At 41.8% G+C, this 25,742-nt stretch overlaps 1 protein-coding gene across 13 annotated transcripts in view; it reads right to left on the reverse strand.

Moving 5' to 3' along the window:
* Window positions 1-25,742, reverse strand: part of CFAP54 (cilia and flagella associated protein 54) — a 223,036-nt gene that overhangs the window by 192,062 nt on the left and 5,232 nt on the right. For 11 of the 13 annotated variants that reach the window (XR_005592555.1, XR_005592556.1, XM_039519521.1 and 8 more), the window contains exons 2-8: window positions 21,223-21,328; window positions 15,751-15,897; window positions 9,071-9,242; window positions 6,794-6,852; window positions 4,137-4,280; window positions 3,564-3,677; window positions 3,364-3,465 (exon numbers count right to left, since the gene is read on the reverse strand). Coding sequence is in view for 10 of the 13 variants with exons in the window: in XM_039519521.1 (XP_039375455.1) it covers window positions 3,364-3,465; window positions 3,564-3,677; window positions 4,137-4,280; window positions 6,794-6,852; window positions 9,071-9,242; window positions 15,751-15,897; window positions 21,223-21,328 (844 nt within the window). In the remaining 3 variants the exon portion in view is untranslated. Of the gene's footprint in view, window positions 1-1,131; window positions 1,372-3,363; window positions 3,466-3,563; window positions 3,678-4,136; window positions 4,281-6,793; window positions 6,853-9,070; window positions 9,243-15,750; window positions 15,898-21,222; window positions 21,329-25,742 lie in introns of those variants that run through there. The other 2 variants (XM_039519530.1, XM_039519529.1) reach the window with 2 other exon arrangements.

Genomic DNA, 25,742 nt, shown 5'->3' on the forward strand with positions numbered 1-25,742 from the left:
ATTAGTAAATCTACAAAATGTGCAGAAATATTTTTGGCACTGATATCACATTTAGGGTTCACAACATTGAAAAAAAAATCAAACTATAAAAGCATGTAAAAACAAACAACATGAAAATTCAATACCTCTGTTTGCTAAGGCCAAGAAAACAGTAGTGGACAAAAATATCACATTTTAAAACAATTATTAAGAAATTATTTCCTAACAATCAGTCACTTCTAAAACCAGGCATTAAGTAAAGTCAGAAACTGATACAGTGTTATGTGAAATCTTTGGGAATTACATTGTAAACTGAATTATTTCCTGACCCATACCATAGACTTCAAAGTCTGCAGAAACAACACCCACATTAGAACTGTACACCTGCTTCCCCAAGTCCTGCTGAAGGACATCACCTAAAACCAGCTAAGTTTTACTGAGCCAAATCTTTGAGAAATCTGGTAGTCTTTACACATGCAAACCATACCCTCCTGAAAAAAAATTGTAGCATGACCTGGTTTTATACAACCTGAGGTTTCAGATAAGTGAGCTTTGGATCAACTGGATTGTGCTATATACTCAGAAGTTTAATATGAAAGTACACCTCTACCCCATTATAACGCCACCTGATATAACACGAATTCTGATATAACACAGTAAAGCAGCACTCCGGGGGAGCAGGGCTGCACGCTCCTGCGGATCAAATCAAGTTCGATATAATGCAGTTTCACCTATATGGAGGTAAGATTTTTTGGCTCCCGAGGACAGCGTTATATCGAGGTAGAGGTGTATACATGACTGAAATCACATATGACCTGATACTGAAGCCCTTGATACTCTTTTATACCAATGTATCATACAAAGTTTGATCAGGGCAATCAGGTCACATCTGAAATGTGGCAGGATGATGATGTTATAGCTTTGCTATTAACTACAGTAAGGCTAAGTTTTTGTCATGGATATTTTTTGAAAAAAAGTCATGGAAAGGTCACTGGCAATAAACAAAAATTCACAGAGGCCTGTGACCTGTCTCTGACTTTCACTAAAAATATCCCTGAAAAAATGGGGAGGTGGGTTCAGCACCCACTCTTGCTGGGGCTCCTGGGTCCCTACTGCTCTGGGGAATCGGAGCTCTGGGGTCCCCCTACTCACAAAGGTTGACTGCTGCGAGGTCTCCTTCCCTCAAAGGTGTCTGGGAGCTATGGAGTGGACACTGATGCTGCTGGACAGCTGCAGGGTCCCCCTGCCATGGCTGGGCAGCTTCGGGAAGACCCCTACTGCCAACCATGTCTAGATAGTTGCAGGGGGGAGGGTCCCCTGCAGCTGGGCAGCTGTGGGGGTTCCCCCGCTGCTCCCCTGGGCTGGGCAGCTGCAGGGTCCCCCCACCAGAGTGGGGGCTCAAAGCTGTGAGGGCAGGGAGCTCCAGCCCCGGGCAGAAAATGTCACAGAGGTCAAAGGAAGTCACACAATCCATGACCCTTTGACCTCCGTGACATAATCATAACCTTAACTATAAGCAATATCAGTTGAGAAATCCCATGAATTCATAATGTTATCTCTGATGGAACTTATTTATACACCTGTTTTTCCCCAATAATGATTAATAATCATACTTTTTTCTATTAGTAAAGAAACAATAACATAGTATGTACAAATGATATTAATATTTAATAGCATATTATTTTCCAGCAAAAATTACATTCTTCTGATTTTGAATATGACTGGGATTTACCAAATATAATGCTTTCATTCTCAGGCTATCTCAAAAGTACTTTATGAATATATAAGTTAGATAATGATTGTGCAAGTAAATAAAGCTCATCAACAATTCACACAGTGACAGAATAAATGATGAGACAGAAATGGGAGTTATGCAAGAGGATTTCTAACTTCTGCTTTGATAGCCTCTCAACCCAGACAGAAAAGACCTCTTGTCTCTCATCTCACCCAGAGGATGATGGTGTAGCACTTACCTACACCTCTTGGTACTGCTATATTTGTAATGAGTAAGAATGGAAATCATAGGACCAGATTAACCACAGGTTTACCCCACCAAAAACTCTGACGCAGGTCCACAGCATAAAGCCTTCCAGCAGCGGAGGCTGCAATGATACAAAGTGACTGCAACCTTCTTCCTACCTGAGTGAGGGCTGTGTGGTGCCAGTGCAGACCAATAAGTGGAAAGTACTGACCAGCAAGAGAGTAGCTGGAGAATGTGCTGGTTAGAGCCTCTCCCCCATTTGGCAGAGACGCTATGTAGCCCTAGCAAGAATTAAAGTTGCCCCAACTCCCGATGAAACCAAAAGGGAAAAAGCAGAATTACTATCTGCCTTTCTGGGGGGTGAATCACCCCCCGCATGTAAAGGGCTTCTCTAGCTCCAGGAACTGTAAATCACACCTCCCTGCACCAGCGTTAGTGGAAGTTCTATAGCCTGTGTTATGCAGGGGGTCAGACTTCATGATCACAGAATCCCTTCTGGTCTTAGAATCTATGAATGTATGAATCTTGTCTCTAGGAAAGGTCTTGAACCCAATGACTTTAAACCTGACTCAGAAGGAAGAGTGATACTCTCTGAGGTATATGGGGGAACTATTATGAATACACATAATAGTATAAAAATAAATGCAGCTATTAAAGCTAATAAAGTAGGTCTGGAAGTTGTCCAAAGAAAGCAAGTATGCAAAAATATTTAATATTATGAAATGTTTCTCTATACTAATTTATAAGGCCTCTCCCAATAGAACACTTGGCTGTGGCAGCTAAGATTGTTGGCAATAGAATGTGAGTTGGGGAAAATAATTATTTCCATCAAAGGCTATTTTGTACTTTGCACTCATTTATATAGGCCACAGAATCCTAAGAGGGAGTGAGGAATCTCTGAAAAATATATCTTTCAAGGTTTGAGATGAGTACTGCAACACAAAAATCCACCGAAAATTTGTTGAAGCTGGCCCTGAATCTTTAATGTAATTAAACACAGTAGGGAAAATTCAAGGGGCCATACACCAGGGATGAATTTGAACAAGATTTTTTAAAATTATATTATCTTTAAATAATGTAGAGTTGTGGCTATTTGCAGTGTACAGCCAAGAACATTTATCCTGCACAAATAACACACAGCCACTAAAGAAAACGAACCCTGAATGATCTAATATAGACCATATTGCCTATTAAAATTACTCCCTTAAGTTGGTTCCGAGTCTTAATGGTAAAGTTAATATGTTATTTATAAGGCTGGAAAGGGAAAACAAATCATTCTGTTTGCAGATAATGCTGTATGCCCACATAAGATGTGTGCTAAGCAAAGCTATGTCATATCATTACTAAAAATAAATAATATACAGATCAAAAAGAAAAAGATTTACACAAAATTCTAAACTTACATTTTGTGCTTCCTTTAGATTAACCCTTAATTTTGGTCGAAAAAATCCTTTGGGCTTTCTTCTGGATTCATATACTGCTCTCTTGAAAACCATTACTGCCATCTGACTCAAAGAGAAGCATGTGATTAAAAACTGTATTCTGTATTCTACTTGTTCTGCTGTATGTATTGTAATTTTTATAAATTGTGACATGTTTATACCTTTATAGTGGCCTCTCTAAAAACTTTTTTTGTTTCTGAATTTTGTGGTGAAGAACTCATGCTTTCCAATTGCTTTAGTTCATCAATTTTACTCAGACCACGGCGAGCGAATACCTATATAGCATAAAAATTGGATAAAGAGTTGATTTATCTATCTTGATATTATGGTTCTGTGCTTTGCTTGCTATGAGAGGGAGAGTATAATAGCCACACCACCTCCTCATCTTTGTGTTCAGAGAACAATAAAGACTGGAATCATAGCCAGCTCCTGTACAACAGATGCAAGGGGAGAGAAACTCCTTGCTCTCTCTCCTTTTGTGCAACCGCTAAGGGGCTGGCCACAGTCGAGCCCTGAACACTTAGAATGTTTATGTACATATTAAAAATGTATTACTGTGCTTTAATTTGAATTGATTAGTTCAATTTATACAGAGACACATACTGTAGTAGCCTAACTACATTTCTGAATCCAGATAAAAAGCAAATATAATAATAAAATGTAATATTTAAATAAATATGCAGCTTGCCATTTATTGTTACAAATAAAATTATAAGAGTGATACATAAGGCTACCTCTCCATGGATGCTGGCTTGGCAATCATAATAACAATAACAAACTGCAGTGTAAAGGGTGGTTCTCCATGTCAAATAGTGTACAGCTAAAAGTGGGACTGATGATTCCATACATATGCTGGCCCACAATAGGTATTCCAGCACCTGTGATGGGAAAAACCAATTATAAACAAAACATTATAAAGAACTGCTCAAAATGTATTAACAGTATTAAATTGAAACAGTTGGCTGAGAAAATTATTAAGCATTGACATGCATTTCCTATTGCTCAAAGATACACATAAAAACATGGACTTACATAACGGAGCAAATTAGAACAAGAAATCACAGAAAGAGAGTTAATATTTCATTCATTTTACTTTCAGTCATTTATGAATTTTTCCACCTAGAATTGTGTTCATTTTCATCTGTAGACCTGAAGAAGAACTCTACATAGTTCAAAAGCTTGTCTCTTTCATCAACAGAAGTTAATCCAATAAAAGGTATTACATCACCCACCTTGTCTCTCTTCATCTTCACCTGACATTTTATGACCTGAGATATCAAAACAATCCCAGTTCACTACTGAATTGTTTCCTCATTTGGGGCTTGATCCTGCTCTCATTCAAGTCAATTGAAAAACTCCTATTCACTTGAAAGATGCAAGATCAAGCCCTTTAGGCTCTGATTCCGCAAAGCACTGAGCACTTCTTATGACGTGCTGAGCACACTCTACTTTCACTGTCCTCAGTGGGTGTAGAAGGTTCAGGCCTTCAGTTTGGGGAAATTCATCCTCTTCTCCAAACCTACTCTTCACAGCAAAGACCTCTGGATATAATTAGCCTTGCTAAAAAGACAGGTCTAGCTTGATTTCTACAGAACAACAACACTTCACCCTACTGGACAGCATTTTCCTCTCCTACTATCTTTGGGCCTGATGCTCTATGAGATGCTGAGCACCCTCATTTCCAAATGAAGTCAATTTACAAACTCAGGCCTTCTGTAAATTACTGAACTGAAAATACATGTCCTGAATGTAGCTGACAGTGCTTCCTCCAGAAACCATGAAGCACATTATATGTATAATATGAGCTACACTGGCATATAGAAAAAAGATACAAAGTCACTTCCAGTTTCAGTGCTAAGATGTTAAAATGGAAAATTTCCTTTGAAACTCTCCAGTCCCTGACAGGGATACACTTGCTCTTGAAATAAGCATAGGTTTCAGAGTAGCAGCCATGTTAGTCTGTAACCGCAAAAATAACAGGAGTACTTGTGGCACCTTAGAGACTAACAAATTTATTTGAGTGTAAGCTTTCACGTCCGATGAAGTGGGCTGTAGCCCATGAAAGCTTATGCTCAAATAAATTTGTTAGTCTCTAAGGTGCCACAAGTACTCCTGTTCTTTTTTTGAAATAACCATCTGTCAACAACAAAAAATATTGGATCTAGGATTGTCCAGTGTCTGTTTACTCTAGGTGGGGGGAAAATTGAAATCCAATTCAAATCTAGATAAGTGAAAAAAATAAAGTCCAGGGCATACCAGCTGAGATACTCACATGAAAGAAACTTTCATGATTAACAAAACTCAGCCACAGGGTGTCACTACAGCTCTAACAAAAACCAGCAAAAGGATAATTCCATTCATATAAACAAACAGCCCAATATGTCTCAGCTTGCTGATTTATACTCTATTTTAAATAGTGGAACTATAACAAGGTATAATAAATTATCCTAATCTCAGTTAACAACAGCTTGCCATTAAGAGTCATTGCTTTACTTAAGCATTTATAGTGATGACAGAGTTACAGTGTAGTATTTGTCTCATGTGGATACAAACATTTGTCTAAAGCATTCTGTTTTATTCAAATTTACAAGTAAGCAGTATTATATGATGGATATTTTTAAAAGATTTTTTATCAAAATGAAGTCAAAAGGCCACATTCTCAGCTGGTGTAAATCAATGTAACAGACTTCAATGGAGCAATAATCATATATACCAGTTGAAGATCTGGTCCAAAATATGCAGTGGGAATGAGGCTCCATCAGGGATATCTTATTAAGGACTTGAGAACCCTAAGCTCTACCGTCTGCCTTCCTCACAAAGACAGTATAAGAATCTTGTGCAGCCCTTTTTTGATAATTGACTACTTTAGAATCACTACCTTGTGTCGAGATATTAGGAGCCAAGAATTGGCGTGATAAATCATTAAAATGTTGTGCAGTTAAAGTGTGCTTCGCTTTTGAAATAAATAGTTTATTAAATTAAAAATGAACTAAATACAACTTCAAGGGGCTTGGATGACTCTTACTGCAACACTCGACAGAGGCCTGACTAATCCCAAAGACCAGCAGCCTGGTATTGTGGGGACATATGCTCACAGTTGAATGCCACAGAGGTCCATGAAGGCTGGGGGGAACTCATGTTCTCCTGCCCTTCTACACAAGCCTCTCTGGACACCAAACTCTTTTACCCCACTGTCCAGGATGGTCAGTGTTACTACTGCCAGGGAGAGTGGAGTTGGTCAGATAAGATTTACCCAATGTGACAAAATACAAATGCATTTCCTTCTTTTCAGTAAAATTCTGTTTGCTGTAAAGCTAAAAGTATTCTTAATAGCTGTACAATATATTAGAAATACCAAATATAAAAAACCTTCCAGTTTATCTTGCCATACCTTAGCAGACTGACCTAGGCTCATCAAACGTCTGCATATGGTGTATATATAAATTGTACCTAGAAGAATAAAAATAAATTAAAATCTATACAAAAATGGATATGAGTCCAACATTTCTACTTCAGATCTGTTATGCTAGTTAACTGAAATGTTGTTGTTAGTATTTGGATTGTTAATAAGTCTCTTATTTCAAGATGAAAAACAACTGAAAATATAGTTTTAAAAATTAAAAAACTTCTAACATAATTATTTTATAATGAGAGAAGTTGAAGCCATTCAAATTCTTGTGTAATGTTAATGTCCATTGTAAAATAAGTAGAAAAACAGCCTCATAAAAATTATATATTACTGAAGTCTTAAATGTCCAATAGAAATATTTAATATCACAGGTCAAATCAAGGGATGTGACTATTAGAGATAGAATTTTCATGGGAAAATTCATGGGACTTGTGCTCTTCAATCACTAAAGTACTTTTGAAAATCCCACTGTGTAAGTGTAACGTGTAACAAAGTTCTGAGTACACAAAAAGCTAGACAAGCAATAAAACACTCCAGGGTGTATATTCTGTGTAGAAAAGGACACCTGTAGTGCAAAGAGGCAGCAAAACGCCAATCAACACAACTAGAAGGACATTTTATCAACAAGCCACCCCACAGCATCCATTAATAGGGTATTGGTATATGCCTCGGATGTGTAGTGAGCCACAAACCTCCTGTTGCTGAGGGAGCTACAGAAAGATGTTCTATCCAGAAGAAGGGGCAGAGTCCTGGGAGGAGAAATGCCAGAGTGGGATAGCCTAATTTTGGCAATTAATTCGTCTTTGACTACTAACGGTAAATATGCCCAATGGCTTCTGATGGGATGTTAGATGGGGTGGGATCTGAGTTACTACAGAGAATTCTTTCCTGGGTGTCTGGCTGGTGAGTCTTGCCCACATGCTCAGGGTTTAGCTGATCGCCATATTTGGGGTTGGGAAGGAATTTTCCTCCGGGGCAGATTGGCAGACGCCCTGGGGGTTTTTCGCCTTCCTCTGCAGCGCAGGGCACGGGTCACTTGCCAGAAGGTTCTCTGCACCTTGAAGTCTTTAAACCATGATTTGAGGACTTCAATGGCTCAGACACAGGTTTGATACAGGAGTGGGTGGGTGAGATTCTGTGGCCTGCATTGTGCAGGAGGTCAGAGTAGGTGATCATAATGGTCCCTTCTGACCTTAAAGTCTATGATTCTATGATTCTACCCTAACCTCATTTCAGCCAGTTGGAAGGAGCTAATGCTGGCCAAAACCATGCTCAAGACAGGGATTTGGTCCACAGAACTGGCAATGGGATCCCAGAATGGAAAATTCGTATATTTTAATTATTTTATTGTGTTTCTTTGGCAGAAAGGGAGAGGTGAGACCAAGAGTGGTCTCAGCAGATAAGAGTGGTTGGAATCTCCAGCCCCATTAAAGCTCTAAACAGGAAAGAAAATACCAGCACTTCACCGCCAATTCAAAAGCGCCTTTTCTCTCATACGCAATATTATATTACAATAACTTACACTAGTCGCATAAAATAATAATCCATGCTTTTGGGTGGGAGAAAAAAACAGAATGACCTTTTAAGAATTCTTGATACGTCTCTTTTTATATACCCAAGTCAGTTCATCTGATCTAAATTAAGCCAAGTATGAACAACACACTTACATGGTGGACAATATTAATCAGATACAGATGGAATCAAATTCTTAATCTAAAATAGTTTCCATTTTTAAAAGGAATTTTTATCATTAAATCCAATGCTGCAGAATATTATTTTTTTAAAAAGCACACACAAAGTTTTTATGTTTCAAACAGTCATAAGTTTATTTCCTATTTCCTACACTTCAGAAATGTAATCCTCTTTGTACAAAAAATCCCTATTTGTGAGTACATTTTATAGCTAAAAAATTCTATAGTTTGTTCGTATATCAGCATTTAATTTAAAAAATGCTTTCATTATGATCTGTCAGAATTCATTATATGAGTACACTCAAAACACTGCTCAACTGTGGTCTATGAATAAGTTATTTCTTTTACAGATGTCCAACACAAAAAAGTAATACCATGTAGAAAAATGAAAACTGAAAGTCATTGTGAATTTCAAAATATCATTATTTAATTGTTGAAAAAATACTTATGATTGAAAGGGAACTAGAATTTCACTCACAGTCTTTTTGTTGTCATTACTGAACAAGTATGAGATTTCCTTTACAAGGCATACTTTGACAGAAAAATATAAATGAAATATGTAACGTACCATTATAGATAAGCCAACACAAATGCTCCTGAGGTAGAGCCACCTGCATAATAAGTCGTAAGGAGGACAAGATATTGAAACACATCTGCAGAGATTCTTGATTCTGGAGATTTCTATCACTGATGCATACCATCTGGTAAATGCAAATATTCCTTCCTTGCAAAGCATGGAACTAAAGTGTATGGGAACAGAAGTAAAATAAGAAATACTGTCTTTTAAAATATTTATATTTATCAGTTTTCACATTAGCAAAGCACAACAAAATATTAAACATGCGAAAGTAAAGCATATATCAGAGTTATACCATAACAGTTACAGGGATAGTGACCAAGGCCTGGTCTACACTAGGACTTTAATTCAAATTTAGCAGCATTAATTCGAATTAACCGTGCACCCGTCCACACCAGGAAGCCATTTAATTCGACATAGAGGGCTCTTTAGTTCGAATTCTGTACTCCTCCCCGACGAGGGGAGTAGCACTAAATTCGACATGGCTATGTCGAATTAGGCTAGGTGTGGATGCAAATCGAACTTAGTAGCTCCGGGAGCTATCCCACAGTGCACCACTCTGTTGACGCTCTGGACAGCAGTCCGAGCTTCGATGTTCTGACCAGCCACACAGGAAAAGTCCCGGGAAAATTTGAATTCCTTTTCCTGTCTGGACAGTTTGAATCTCATTTCGTGGTTGGACATCGGGGCGATCTCAGCAGCACCGGCAGCAATGCAGAGCTCTCCAGCAGAGAAGTTCATGTAATCTCTGAATAGAAAGAGGGACCCAGCATAGACTGACCGGGAAGTTTTGGATCTGATCGGTGTGTGGGGCGAGGAGTCTGTGCTTTCGGAGCTGCGCTCCAAAAAATGGAATGCAAAGACCTACGAGAAGGTCTCCAAAGCCATGAGAGACAGAGGATACAGGCGGGATGCAACGCAGTGCCGCGTGAAAATCAAGGACCCCAGACAAGGCTACCAAAAAATCAAAGCGGCAAACGGACGCTATGGAGCCTGCCACCACTGCCCCACCAGTGACCATGGACTCTGACGATGGGACAGTGTTGACGGCCAGTTCCTCCGCGATGTTTGCGGATGGGGAAGATGAGGAAGGGTTTGTGGAGGACGAGGCAGGCGACAGCGCTTACAACGCTAGTTTCCCTGACAGCCAGGATCTCTTCATCACCCTCACGGAGAGCCCCTACCAACCCTCCCTGGCCGTTAACCCGGACCCTGAATCAGGGGAAGGATCACTCGGTAAGTGCTTTAAACATGTAAACTTTTATTGTTAATATAACAGGAATCTGAAGTATGTGAAAAGGAGGTCTCTATATATATGGGGATAAATCAGAAATCCTCCAGGGAGATCTCCACGAAGCTCTCCTGGAGGTAATCGAAAAGCCTCCGCAGGGGGTTCCTGGGGAGAGCTGCCTTATTGGGTGCTCCGTGGTAGCACACCTTTCCGTGCCAGGCTTTCATGAGGTACTCAGGGAGCATTGCCTCCCCGAGCACGGCTGCATAGGCCCCTGGTTTGTGCTGGCTTTCATGCAGCATGCGCTCTCTATCTCCTTCAGTGACCCTCCTCAGGGTGATCTCGCTTGGCGACTCCTGCATCTAATTAGGAAAATTGCCGTAATGTTACGCCCGGTCCAAATTATTTTAAAAAAATCTCCGGAAAGACGGCGTAGCAGAGAGTCAGCACGCTGCTGCATGACAAGCGTAACGGGAAGCCAAAGAATCAAATGGACGCTCATGGAGGGAAGGAGGGATGGGGGAGGCTGAGGACGCAAGCTATCCCACAGTTCCCGCTGTGTCCTAAAATCATTTGCATTCTTGGCTGAGCTCCAAATGCTTCTAGGGTCAAACACAGGGTCCGCGGTGGTTCAGGGCATAGCTCGTAAATGTACAGCCATCCCCCACCCCCAGAAGGAAAAGGGAAAGAAATCGTCTCTTGACTCTTGTAAATGTCACCCTATGTGTACTGAATGCTGCTGGTAGACGCGATGCTGCGGCACGCTACGGCAGCATCCTCGCCCCCCCTCCCCCGCCTCATGGGTGACTGATGGTGCAAAACGACTGGTACCCGTCCTCATCATCAGCCTTGCGGTAGATGATGTAGTGCAATAGGACTGCTACCTGTCCTCATCATCAGCCCATAAGTAGATGGCCTGCTAACCGTCTTCATCATAGCAACAGGGGGCTGAGCTCCATCAGCCCCCGCCCTTCATGTGTAAAGAAAAGATTCTGTAATGCCTGGACTATCATAGCAGCTGGAGGCTGCCTTACCCTCATTTCATTTCCCTAACAAGTCACTGTTTCTTATTCCTGCATTCCTTATTACTTCAGCATACAAATGGGGGGACACTACAACGGTAGCCCAGGAAGGCTGGAGGAGGAGGGAAGCAACAGGTAGAGTTGTTGCAGGGGCACCCCCCATGAATGGCATGCAGCTCGTCATTCCTGTGGGATCTGACACAGAGCGGCTGTGCTCTGTAGTTCTCTGATACACTAAAACCCTAGTACAGTTGCCCCATATTCTAGGCGGGACTGTTTCTATTTTTAGATACCATAAAGGAGGGATTGACTCGGGGAGTCATTCCCAGTTTTGTCTTTTGTGCCCCCGGCCGATCTCAGCCAGGGGCTCTTATGACAGCAGCAGAAGGTGTAGTGCAATAGGACAGCTACCCGTCATCACCTTGCCAATTTACAAGTGCAATATGGCTGATAACCATCTCTGCTGTCATGCAAAAGCAAATGAATGCTGCTGTGTAGCACTGCTGAATCGCCTCTGTCCGCGGCATCTAGTACACATACGGTGACAGTGACAAAAGGCAAAACAGGCTCCATGGTTGCCACGCTATGGCGTATGCCAGGGCAATCCAGGGAAAACGGGCTCAAAATGATTGTCTGGCATTGCTTTCCCGGAGGAAGGAATGACTGACTACATTTACCCAGAACCACCCGCGACAATGAAATTTGCACCATCACGCACTGGGATCTCAACCCAGAAGTGCAAGGGTCGGGGAACACTGCGATGGGGTAGAACAGGGGCAGAGTTTATGCTTTCCAGATTGCCTGCTGCAGGAGTGCGGACGAGATAGGTGCTGTGCATGGTGTTGTTCACAGACACAGACTAGACTGTGTTCATTGTTCGCAGAAATGTATCTTTGCAAGGAATTCACTCCCTCTTTCCCATCACACAGCTTCGACTGTCTCCAGACCTGCCACAGCATCCCCCTCACAGAGGCTGGCAAAGATTAGGCGGTGAAAGAGAAAGACACGGGACAAGATGATCGCTGAAGTTATGGGCTGCTCCTGAGACGAGGCGGACCAGCAGAGCCAGTGGAGGGAGACCCTCTCTCAGCAGCAGCGCTCACACAGCGAACGGGAAGAGAGGTGGCGTGAGGAAGACAAGCAGGCGACTCAAACGCTGCTTGGACGGACACGCTCCGGCGCCTTGTGGATGTTCTGCAGGACCGCAGCCAGGAGGCCAGAGCCCCCGCAGTGTATCTGCAACCGCCTCCCCGCCACAAAGTCCCATACCTCCCGTCACCCAAAGTAACCAGAAGGAGTTTTGCCAGGGGCCGTGAAAACTGTCACTGCACCCCAGCAGAGTGCTCAAGTACCCAAAAGCTCTCATACCGTAATTTTTGAGAATTCCTTCCCTTCCTGATTCACCCTAGCCCCAATCCCAGTTTCATCCCCTGACTGTCTGGTTAATTATTAAAAATACTTTGCTGTTAATTACTGTTTCCGTCATGCTTTTTTACACAACGCTGCGTTTGAAGGGGTGGGTGGGGAAGGGGGTAGGGTATTGCATAGGACAGTCACCTTTAGCAGGGTACAGAGACGGGGGCAGGATCAGCAGCAGGTCACACACACAGTGCAGTCAGTAGGCACCCTGGTCAGTATGGGAGGTGGTTTGCAGGTTCTGTGTGGGTGGGGGGGTACGTGACTTTGTAGCGGGGGAGGGGGGGTTACAGATCTCATGCAACGGTCCCTATCCTGGACCACAGAGCCACGCAGCAGAGGAATCTGTATCCATCCTCCCCCGCCACAAGGCCACATAGCCCCCGCACACAGAGTCCCAAAAAGGAGGGATGGCAGGCTCCGTTGAAACAACCAGTCCGGCACTGCAGACCGCTCTGGGAGCAGGAGCCTGTCATTCCTCAAGTTTAGAGGTGGTCTTTACATCACCGCACACCCTACCCAGCACAGTCTGCGTCCCAGTTTCAACCCTTTAATGCAAAGTCATCAATAAAGAAACCTTTGTAAAGTTACAGTGGAACATGTATTTTATTTTTAAACGTTTGTTGGAAGTGGGGGAAGCGGGGTGGACGGGGTATGTAACTGCAGATTCTGGTCAACAGTAACTTGGTAAAGAAACAGGGGCAGGTTCAGCTTCTCTGTAAAGAAACTGAACAGTCACAGGTCACGCTGCTCGCTGGTACTTGAAGAGTTCCTTGTCGCTGTGCAAGGTGCCTGCATAGGGCTTCACGAGGCAGGGCATTAGCGGGTAGGCTGGGTCCCCGAGGATCACTATAGCCATCTGCACATCCCCAAGAGTTATTTTGTGGTCCGGGAAGAAACTACCTTCCAGCAGGCGTCTAAACAGAGCAGAGTTCCTGAAAACACGCGTGTCATGAACTTTGCCTGGCCACCCGACGTTGATGTTGGTAAAACATCCCCCATGGTCCACCAGTGCTCGCAGCACCATTGAAAAGTAGCCCGATTTCTCAGCAGCTGACTGTGGAAGAGGTGGACGATAAAGTGCGAGGAGTTGACAACGGCCATAACTGCCGCGGGCTCCGTGCTCGCAGTGCTGTGGTGCCCGTGCTGTCACTGAGCAGAAAAGTGCACTAACAGATTGCCCGCAGGCGCTTTCGGGGAGGGAGGGAGGGAGGGAGGGTGTGATTGACAGTTCAATGATGACAGTTACCCAAAACCACCCTCGACACATTTTTTCCCCCAGCAGGCATTGGGGGGAAATCCCAGAATTCCAATGGGCAGCGGGGAGTGCGGGAACTGTGGGATAGCTTCCCACAGTGCACCGCTTCCAAATTCGACGCTGGCCCCGTTACTGTGGACTCACACAGTCGAATTAGTGTTTTTAGTGTGGATACACAAATTCGACTTCATAAGGTCGATTCCACAAATTCGACTTAAGTTGATTCGAAATAGTCTTGTAGTGTAGACATACCCTTAGAGAATAGAGAAGGGGTTATTAAGCTGTGCAGATGGCTTCCATTAGATCCACGTGCAGAGAATAAGTTTAATACACTATTCTCCTGCGTGACAGAATGGTAGGAAGGGAGGATAAATAAGGCACTGGACTGGGACTTGGGACAAAAGTAGATTAGTGCCTAAGATCTAATTCTGTATACATCAATATTATATGGACTAAGCATTCTAGTTTAGGCACCTTCCATCTTGAAATTAGATCCTGTGGCATTTCCAAGGTCCATGATGATGGACAAACTCAACACGTAGCAAGTTAAGTAAAGGAAACCATTTCTGGAACTTTAGACTTATTTTAAAAATTATCTCGAAAAAGCAAAATAAAACAGACTAATGAAATCTCTGACCACATTCCCTTCTTGAGGCTGAACAGTCTTTAAATACCAAAACAAACAATAGATCTCATATTTCCAGAGCTCCCTGTCCTGGATTCTAAGCAAATCACCTCATTCCATCTCTTCCCAGAAAAAAAAAATCTAAGGCCCTTTTTAAGGCTTTACCCATAACTAAGGTCAGCTGTACCTGATCATCACAAGTGCTTTCCCAGTTATCCTAGCTCAGGGAGAAATTGAAATACCCACATTAGTGTCTGGTGCAGCAGAGGCACTGCTGGGACAGAATGCATTATTTTTGTGATGCCTTCCTCTCACCTTGCCCTGCCTTACTCATACCAAAGGACCTATCACAAGCCCTTGGTCTCTTGTAGCGATAACACAAAGGAATGTTTACACCTTCCCTGAGGTCATTTGGCTTTCCTACAAATTTTCATGATTTACAGATGAAACTAATGACCATGTATATCTATTAATCAGTCTATTTTATTTAATACCCAGAAAATAATATATTGATAGTAGTGTGATGCTGCTTTGTCATCAAGCAGCTTAGGTGTAGTATTTTTACACAGAAATACTGCACAAATTACAATACAAAGTTCTAATTGTGTTGACTGCCTTGTTTTCATATAAGGTAGGAACACAAAAATTGACACATTCAATCAGCGACCAGTCATCAACTTTGGTCTATATCCTGTCTTTGACAGTAGTTTATACCAGCTGTTCTGGAGAAGAAACCCTGGTCATGGAATAACCTGCCCACAGGAAAATTATCTACCTAACCTCAATTAGTTAGAGGTTGGATTATGCCTTGAAGCATGAGGGGTTATATCCCTTCCAAAACTTTTTTTAAATTGTTAATTATATAACTCTGGATATTCTCAGCATTCATATAATTGTGAATCCTTTTTTAACCTCAATGACATCTTGTGGCAAGGAGCTCTGCAGACATGTGTGTTATTTCCTATTCTGGATATGTGAACGATTAAAGAGCTCCAGGTATTAGTAAATCTACCTCTCGTTAGTGCAACAGTCTGATACACATTTGTTGAAGCTTAATAAAGGCCTCTTATTTTGAAATCATTAACATTTTTGTTAAAACTCTTTCTTGCTTATACCTACCGTAAGTGCAGCACTTTTATCACCAAAACCATTTGGAAAAAACACGGACTTAAATTGATTCACATCTGCTATTACCTCATCAAGGTTTATTGAACTGGACTGCTGAAGATACCGTCCGTAGCACTGTAAAAGTGCTAGCTTATATTCCTGGAATGTGAAGAATATGTTATTCATAGATTTTGCATTTTATTTTTCTGTGCAATTATAAAATGTATATTATACTTTTTTACACTCATTTAACAATTGGCAATGTAAAACAATAACTGGAGGTGAAGTAGACTCACCCAGGCCTATGCTGAAAAGTCAGGAAAACATTTTGTAATGTAGTTTACAGTGATAAAGTCATCCACAGAAAGCATTAGAATCTTTGGAGTAATCAAATATGAGTCAGGGGCTTTTTTTATTCAGAAACATGACAAATACCTGACACTGGATTTAAGATATAGACAGAAAGAGCATAAGAAAACAATGAGACAACACTGGTCAGCATTATGAGCAGTGGTCTCATTCCAGATGCCTAACTCTTAATAAGAATGCTACGTAATTTCTGAATAGATGACACCTGGAATCAAGGTGTCTGCTAAGAGATTGGAACTTGTTTATTGGTGGCAGCACAGTGGATGACAATGGAAAAGAGTCAAGAACATGCATTTGTGAGGAAAAGGATAGCATGAGGGTTTGAAGATGATAAAGGTAGGGGAAGGCATTGGTGCTTGTCTAGGATGGGGAGTTGGCAGCAACTGGGAGGGGAGGCAAAGGAAAAGAAGGTGTTTGTGGGATGGATGATAGTGGATAAATCACTTGATAATTGCCCTGTTCTCTACATTCCTTCTGAAACATCTGGAGCTGGCCACTGTGGGAAGACAGGATACTTGCTTAGATGGACCATTGGTCTGACCCGGCATGGCCATTCTTACGTTCTTATGATGAAGGGCTGCATCTTCGGCCACCAAAAATGTCAAGAAACTAGTCCTCATGTTTCAAAGTCACCAAAGTAGCCAGCCAGAGGAGAATCATGACAAAGTTTAAGTACTTAAAGCCATGGGTGGCCATAGATACAGCCCTTAAAATAAAGGATCTCATCTTTGATCAGGAAGTTGGAGTTAGATGGTGGTCACTGGCAGCATTCTGAGTCACCATGACTGCTGCAAATGGGTCAATAGATAATGAGAATCAAATGAGGGACAGCAAATCCCTATGTATTAAGGTGTTGGCAAAATTACAAGCTCTTTCTCCTAGTAATTCCCCCTTATGAGAGTATATTGGGCTTGCTGCTCTCGATGCCCGGATAGTACGTCAAAACGAAGTTAAATCTGGAGATGAAAAAAGAGCATTGGATCAGGTTTTTTGTGGTCTGCAGATATTCCAAATTTTTATGATCTGTAAATTGTTGGACTGTAAATTGCATGCCCTTGAGAGGGTGGTGCCAATCTTCAAAGGCAGCTTTATTGGTGAATAGCTTTGTATTGCACATCTCATAATTCTGCTATGCGAGTGTGAGTTATGGTAGTAATATGCACATGGATGGAGTAGATTCCAGGGTCTGGCATGGTGATAGTACTGCTCTAACTGCCACATTGGTGTGTCCACCTCGACTATACAAGGTTTTGCAGGATCTGAGTGCAAAAGAATAGATGCTGACATAAATGCCTCCTTTAAAAGGTCAAAGACAGACTTAGCTTCCCGTGTCCAGGCAAATCAGACATTCTTCCAGAGCAATGCAGTCATAGTGGACCACCAATTCTGCAAAATCCTTAATAAAACATCAGTACAAATTTGAAAATCCAAGGAAACGTTGAACTTCATGCACATTTCTTGGGGTTGCCCAGTTCGTGATTGCAAGTTCTCTGACAGTCTATGTTGGTGTCACTTGGAGAGACTATATAACCTAGAAATTCCTGGTCAAACTCACATTTTTCTAATTTTGCATTTAACCCATGCTCACAGAGATGTTTCAGCACTAGGCAAATGTTTTGGTCACAGAGGAATTGATCTAAAGTGTCCCTAAAAACGTCTTTAACAAAATGCTGAAGAGTGGTTAGTGTTCTTGAAAGACTAAAAGGCATCACAAGATAGTTAGAATAGTCATGAGCTCTGGTTCCAATAGGGTGTAAATCACCCAAACAGGATCTTGGTCCTTGCCGGAGATTGATGGGACATTAGTAAGGCCGATGAGGAGATAAAGTGTCCGCATTCTTATTGAATAGGTTGAGGCCAAATCCACCACAATATAGACATGGGCCAATTTCATGGCAATGCTCCTTCTCTTGACCAGTGAGATGCATCCACAGCTGACCTGCATGGCTGGCCCCCTGGCATGGGGGAGAGAATAGAGGACTCTGTTATGATGGGGAAAATTGGGGGAACCTCATATGGCAGGAGGGGGAAATAGGGAACAGAGCCCCAGCATGGGGGGATGGTGGGAAAGGTGGCCTACAGAGCCCCTGGCATGGGTGGTGGGGAATAGGGCAGGGTTGATTAAAATCAATAATTTAAAAACAAATTAAAAATCAGATTTTTTTAAATTTTAAATTAAATACAAGTTTACTTTTTAAAATTAAACCTATTTATAATCCAATCTATATTGAAGTCTAAACTTATTATACTCTATTAAAATAATGCAACTTAAATGCAAAAAATATTACATTCTACATGTTTGTTGCCAAGTTTTAAAGAAAGTTCCATCAGGTAAGTGTTTTGAGTCACTGGCTAAGCACATGGAACAAGAGTTTATTAAAGTGATAAACCAGCTTTTGCCAGTAGTTACTTCTTGTTAATATTTTCTTAATTTCAGCTTATTCAACTAGTTCAGTTCAATGACTAGTTCATTCAAAGTTAAGAAACCAATTAGGCACTGAAAATACAGTAAAGCTTGTTTCCCTTTTCCAATCTATGAATAAAAACTACATGTGAGAATATATGCTACTAGTTCTAAAATCTTGAAGGACATAGTGAGCAGACCCAATCAGTTAAATTCACTAACTACAGATAATACTTCCTTTGTTTATTAAATCAGTTAGTTTTAAAAGCAAGACATGTTTTGATAAACATTTTCTTATTTACCCAGAACATATAAAGTAGTTTTATTCGATTTTTAAAAGGCTGCTTTTGTGCATTTTAAATTGAATTTCCAGCTGAACAGAGCTGTGCACAAACTGCAAGTAAAAAAAATTACTCATCATCTAGTTAATAAGAAATGTATCATTCACCATTTTCTAATTTAGCAAAAATGTAAATATTAAGCATCTGAATAAAGGTATGTTAAGCTATATAATTATTTAAATAAATGTATGTAGATACAGTATATCCTCTTGGTTAGTCAAAAAAAGCACCACATTTAGTGCAAAGGTTAAATTTGTTGTAAGTCAACATATTTTAATAGTTACCAATCAACTAATATCAACCTTTCTTGAGGAAAATAACTAAAGTATAAATGCTAAACATAATTAAAATAATTATTTAAATCCAGGTTTCCTGCTTGCTGATTTTAATCATGATTAAAATCAGTTATTTAAACTGCTTTGATTAATCAACCCTGGAGGGGTGGTAATGAAGGTTCACACAGACTCCCTATCATGCGGGGGTGGGGAAATGGGGAATCCTGCTATGGGAGGAGGGAAAATTGGGGGGAATGGGTGTAGATAGAACTTCTGCCATGGGGGAGAAAAAGAGAGACCCTGGAACAGGTGGGAGGGAGAAATTGGGAATGCAGAACCACTGAAGGGAGAGAATGGGGGAATCTCGCATGAGGCACACGTAGCCACTGCCATGGGAAGAAGGGCAGAATGGGGTACACACTAAGCCCTTTCCATGGGGATTAGAGAAGAATGGAGGACATGTGGGGGATGTGAAAACAGGGGTGCACACAGAGCTGCTGGAATGGGGGACCCGGGTATGGGAGGAGTGAGGAATAGGGAATACACAAAACACCTGTCAGGGGGAGATTGGGGAAGTTGCAGGGAGTCCTTGAAATAGAGGGGATGGCATGCAGGGAACTTGTGAGAGGTACTGGAGGGATGCAAGGAGGCAAAGTATGTGCAAGAAGCTCAGCCTCGGAAGTGTGAAACCCTCTAGTCCTATATAAGTTCAGTTGCAAGTAATTACCTTCCAGCCTTACTCCTGGGGGAATTCTGCACCAAAAATTTAAAAAAATCTGCACACAATATTTTAAAATTCTGCATATATTATTTCTCAACATGAACACACTATAATCACACCAGTATCAATTATTTTGGTAATGTATTTCAAAATACCTGTCAGCAAGTATGCCTGTAACAATACAGACAATGAAAAAGATTCAGAAAATGTTTTTTGTCATGTGTCTCTGTGCCCCCTCAGCCATTCCCCTTCCCACATATGACCCTGCAGCCCCTTCCCTGTCCCCATGTGACCAAGCACCTCCACTCCCATTCAGCCCTTGCCCCAGTCGGTCCTTCCCCAATAGCTCTTAGGAAACCCAGTCTGTGACATCCCCCCAGCCCCACACTCTCTGTCCCCCCATATCCCCTGTTTCCTGACCTGTCCCCACAGGGACAGCACTACCAGATAGGCAATCTCTTCCCTTCCCTATTGGCAGCTGGGGCTGCTCCCACCTGGGAACAACTGCTCTAGTTTAGTGCCACAGTGGTCCCTGGTGGGCAAAAGGTGGAACTGCAGCAACTTTCCAGCAGAAAGAAGAAGTGGGTATTCACCCAAGTGCATCCGAAGAAGTGAGTATTCACCCACGAAAGCTCATGCTGCAAAACTTCTGTTAGTCTATAAGGTGCCACAGGATTCTTTGCTGCTTCTACAGAACCAGACTAACACGGCTACCCCTCTGATACTTTCCAGCAGAAGTTATTTTCTGTGGGAAAAGATTATACGTGGCACATTAATTATGCATGCACGCAGTGGTGCAGAATTCCCCCAGGAGTAAGTAGTCATTCTTGAACCGTCTCTGAAACTTGGCTAGGAATTAACCCTCAAAATCCCAGGCAATAAACTGGGTTGGCAGGGCCTCCTCTTAAGGACACCCCGTGGGGAAGGATGTGGTAAGGTTTGAGGTCCTGTTCAGCAGACATCGAAAGACGTGTACTCACTAACACAGGTCCATTATTTTTACTATTATTAATTTGTTTTGAAAAAGTGCCTAGAGGCCCCAGTCAGAGACTGCAGCCCCACCGTGCTAGCATTATACATACATAACGAAAGGATGGGCCCTGCCTTAAAGAGTTTTAGTCTCGCATCTTATGTTTAAGACAACAGGTGGACACAAGAAACAGACGGGGGAGCACAATGCAACAGTGAAACAATTACGCTCAGCGTAATAAGCTCTGGCCACAATGCACCAACTGCAATTAGAGTTATTTTTATTAATTTATCTCATATTCAAAACAGCTTCCAGTAAAGTATAATTAAATATTACCCCAACATAGAAACACACAATGAAACACAGACGTGGGAGTTGAATCTTTTCTATTTAATATGACTTACTTTGATCTGAATAAGGAGGTCACCAACTTTCAGAAGTTTTTCACTGTAATACCAATCTGGCAGTCGAGGCTTATACTTGATCCAAATATTAAACAAAGTGTTTGCTCTAAACAAACAGCAGGAGACAAAAGTTACACATTAAAAGCTGGCAACAGACCTGCTATACCAAGTAAATGAATAATAAAAATTCCAGTTACGTTAGCCATTAAAGAGCTCTTTCTTTCAAATGCACCTGAAACAATATGAACATTATGAATTTAAAAACCAAGTAATTATTAATATTGATTTGAGCAAACAAGTCAACCATCAAGTTTCAAGCTTTTATCACAATGGATTTACATTAGGATGAATTACCTCCTACATAAGTACTTATCAAAATGTTCTAACATACGAATTCCTTTGAAGTATTCTGACAGGGTCGTAAGAGGTGTAAAATGTGTCCCACTTTCCAGCTAATATGAAAAATGTTGAAAATCACTGGATGTTGAAAGATGTTCAGTCTTAAAAAACTATTTGGTATTTTAAATAAACTCAATGGATTACAATATGGAAAAATCATTAGATTAGAACAAATGAATGAAAAGGACAGAAAAGAAAAATGTCAAAAGTAATAAAGCATGTCAGGCAGTCGTAAACTAAGTAATTACTGGATCCTGAAATAAAAACAGATATTTTTCATACTATGGCATATATCACAGGAATAAGAAGAGAACTGACTAGACAGCCTCTGGCATGAGATGGATCTAGCATGAAATGTACAAGAAAATTACAATAGTTGGAATAGATAAGGACATATGTACTGGGGGTGGGAGAGAAAAAGCAAAAGAAAAACTGCCTTACTAAAGAAGTATTCTAGGGGTATACACTGCAGTTAAACACCCACAGCTGGCCCATGTCAGCTGACTTGGGCTTGTGGAATTCAGGCTGCAGGCTGTTTAATTGTGGTGCAGACATTCAGGAGCCCGAGCCTGAACATCTACACTGCAGTTAAACAGCCCCATAGTCTGAATCCCAGGAGCCCAAGTCAGCTGACGTGGGCCAGCTGTGAGTGTTTAACTGCTGTGTAGACATACCTCCGGCAATATCAGATATCACCAGTGGCCAAAAATGTCACCTTCTGCTGGGCCAGGTTACTACTCTCTTATGTTTCAGTCACAGACCAGACCACAATTATCTATACTGCTATCACCAAGGATGATTTCGTGTAACAAACTCCATCTCTGATTAATCCAACAGGTCTCCAGTAAACTGTAATTGATCCTCAAGGGCAGCCTGCCAGCTAAGTAGAGTGGACTGGCTACTTCATGCCACTACTCTGACTCCTATACTGGCTGTAATTGAATAATGGGGTCCTTCTCTTTAAAACTCTAAATAGATATGACTTTGTCATCTCAGACCACCTTTCTCTTTGTACTTAATTGAGAAAGCCACATTCAAATGGGGACAGGATAGCTGGTTGGAAACCAGGTTCATACTAACAAGCACAGGGGTTTTCAGAGGAGGACTCCATTAAAGAATTAAGTTATGAATCTTCACAATGCCAAACATCTGTTTTTGCAGGTAATCCCCTAAGCAATCATAACAGAGCTACTCAGAAGTAACAACTTATAAATAAGGAAGAAGAGAGGAGACAGAGGAGCTACACTTTGAAGACATCCTTTTCACAGGATTCTTATTCCTGGGTCTTGTGCTCCCTAATATGAAACAAATGGAAGCCTCCAAGCTCCAAGGTCCTTACAAGGGCAGCAGGAGTGGGTTGCAGTGCAAGTCACCTCCTCTATTGGTCAAATGACATTTGGGATCCATAAAGCCACCTTTGTAACCTTCCAGTCAGTCCCTGATTTTAGCAGGAAATGAAGGCTCCTCAAAACAGAAATTGGCCAATCACATGAAAAAGAAATAATCTGCTCAGATACAAAAATACAAATATCAAAGAAGAAAGGTATAAATCGCCTTCAAATTCCAAGGGGAAAAGGGTGACCTTGGTGTAATGTAGGCCCTCAGCCTTCTATTGGACCTTAAAAGGGAAGTGGATAAATTCATGGTGGCTAAGTCCATAAATGGCTATTAGCCAGGATGGGTAAAGAATGGTGTCCCTAGCCTCTGTTCGGTAGAGGATGGAGATGGATGGCAGGAGAGAGATCACTTGATCATTGCCTGTTAGGTTCACTCCCTCTGGGGCACCTGGCATTGGCCACTGTCGGTAGACAGATACTGGGCTAGATGGACCTTGGTCTGACCCGGTACGGCCATTCTTATGTTCTTATGTTCTTACATTAGAACCCAGAAATTTGTAATATAACCGACCTAAGGTTTCAGTACTTAACTATCAGATGAAAAGGCTCCCTGTACTAATGCAAAACCGAGTTCACAGCTTTATACACTAGTTTTCCAACTTCCTGGCACTTGTAATGGAGAAGTTTACTTCTCTTCTGCAGTGTAAATATATTTGGAGTTAGAAGAGTATTCATCCTCCTCTAAATTCAAATAGTAACTATTGTCACTCAGAACATCAATCTACACCCTCACAAATAGCTGGACAGACAAAATTATAATGGATTCTCGAGTATATACAAATGCATTAGAAGGCACTGACACTGACCGTGCTGTGATCCTCACTACAAGAGAAACCAGGAGTACCTTTGCCAGGACTGGTGTTTCAAACACAAAAAATGGTCCAACTGTGTTGAGAGTTCCAACAACGCCTGATACAAGGAAAGAGGAAAGCAATACAGCAGCTTTCTAAGCAACCTCAGAGATGAATATCTGTGATCTGGTGAGGCACCTGAATACAAATTGCCACTCAGAATTCCTACCTCCATCTTCCTATACTGAATTTGAAGAGAGGATGCTGAAAGTTTTCATGCAATGCTGCCTGGAGCTGGAGGTTTGGAAGTGAGTGCTCTCTCTCCCTGCATTTCTTGCTGACATTTCTTATTTGGAGATGATAAATGTCAGATGAACTGCTCAGTACTACTTACTTCAAGGATAAAGACTAAGAGGGCATCAGTTCCTAGCTTCAAGGTGGACAGGGCAGAATAATTGGGATGTGAAACTGCCCTGCTGGGCCTTGAAGTGAGCTGCGTCTGTGCTGATATAGGCAGCACCTGCAGAATCCCAGTTCTTAGCAGATTTAGGTTTTCACTTCAAGGATTTCTCCTTCAAAGTATTCTGAAGTGCTGGACTTTCTGGTATTGCAGAAGGGTGCCTCAAGAATGCCTTTGACGCATTCCCCTCATCACTGAGTACTTGGGATGACATTTGCAGATCAGATCCAGTACACATTTTTTTGCGGAACAATGTTTGAAGTTGCTGAGTGGTCTTCCTTCCTCTGAGGAGTCTAGGTGGAGACTGACATTTTAAAAAAGAATAAAGAACAGCCAAAGGAAAGAAAGAACGAATTTCTGAGGCAACAAATGAAGGCTTAAAAAATATCAAAGCACCAAAGTGAAAGATGATGAAGCTCTACAAACAGAGACAACAAAGATATAACATGATCGTATGGCTGGAAATTGAAGCTAGACAAAGTCAGACTGGAAATAAGGTGCAATTTTTTAACTATGAGAGTAATTAAACATTGGAACAATTTACTAAGGGTCATGGTGGGTTCTCCATCACTGACGATTCTTAAATCAAGATCAGATGTATTTCCTAGAAGATATGCTCTAAGAATTATTTTGGGGAAGTTCTAGGGCAGGGAAAGGCAACCTTTGGCGTGCAGCTTGCCAGGGTAAGCACTCTGGCGGGCTGGGCCAGTTTGTTTACCTGCCGCGTCTGCAAGTTCAGCCGATCGCGGCTCCCACTGGCCGTGGTTCGCCTCTCTAGCCCAATGGGAGTGGCGGGAAGCGGCGGCCAACACATCCCACACTGCTTCCCGCAGCCCCCATTGACCTGGAGCGGCAAACCACGGCCAGTGGGAGCCGCGATCACCCGAACCTGCCAACGCGGCAGGTAAACAAACCGGCCCGGCCCGCCAGGGTGCTTACCCTGGCAAGCCAGGTGCCAAAGGTTGCCAACACCTGTTCTAGGGCCTGCTACAGGAAGTCAGATTAGATGATCACAATGGTCCCTTCTGGTCTTGGAATCTATGAACTCCGCAAGGAAAAAAGTCCAAAACACCAAGTGAAGATGCCAAAGCACCTAGCAGAATAAAAAAAAAAAATTATCATATACACAACATCCCCCCCCCCCCCAAACTGAATGCCCCCGACCCAGTAGTAAGCCCCTCAGTCATCCTGAAAGAAAAAAAAAATTAAAAAAAAAAAAAAAAAAAAAAAAAAAAAAAAAAAAATGATTAGTATTTTTTTGAAAAGGGACAAGGTCTGAAATGGAAACCCAAGCTAGATGCTGGGTTTGCTGAGTCAAAGTCAGAGCCAGATGGAAAGGTGCTCACAGCTGCTGCTTCAGTTTACTGAAAAGTTAGTTGAGTTGGTTTTGTTTTGTTCATGACACAAACAAACACAAACCAGGATGAAAAAAAAAAACAGCAGCTGCACAGTTCCACCATGCCCTGAGTGAGA

The sequence above is a fragment of the Mauremys reevesii genome, linkage group 1 (genome assembly GCF_016161935.1).
Source record: "Mauremys reevesii isolate NIE-2019 linkage group 1, ASM1616193v1, whole genome shotgun sequence".
In the NCBI taxonomy this organism is placed as follows: domain Eukaryota; kingdom Metazoa; phylum Chordata; order Testudines; family Geoemydidae; genus Mauremys; species Mauremys reevesii.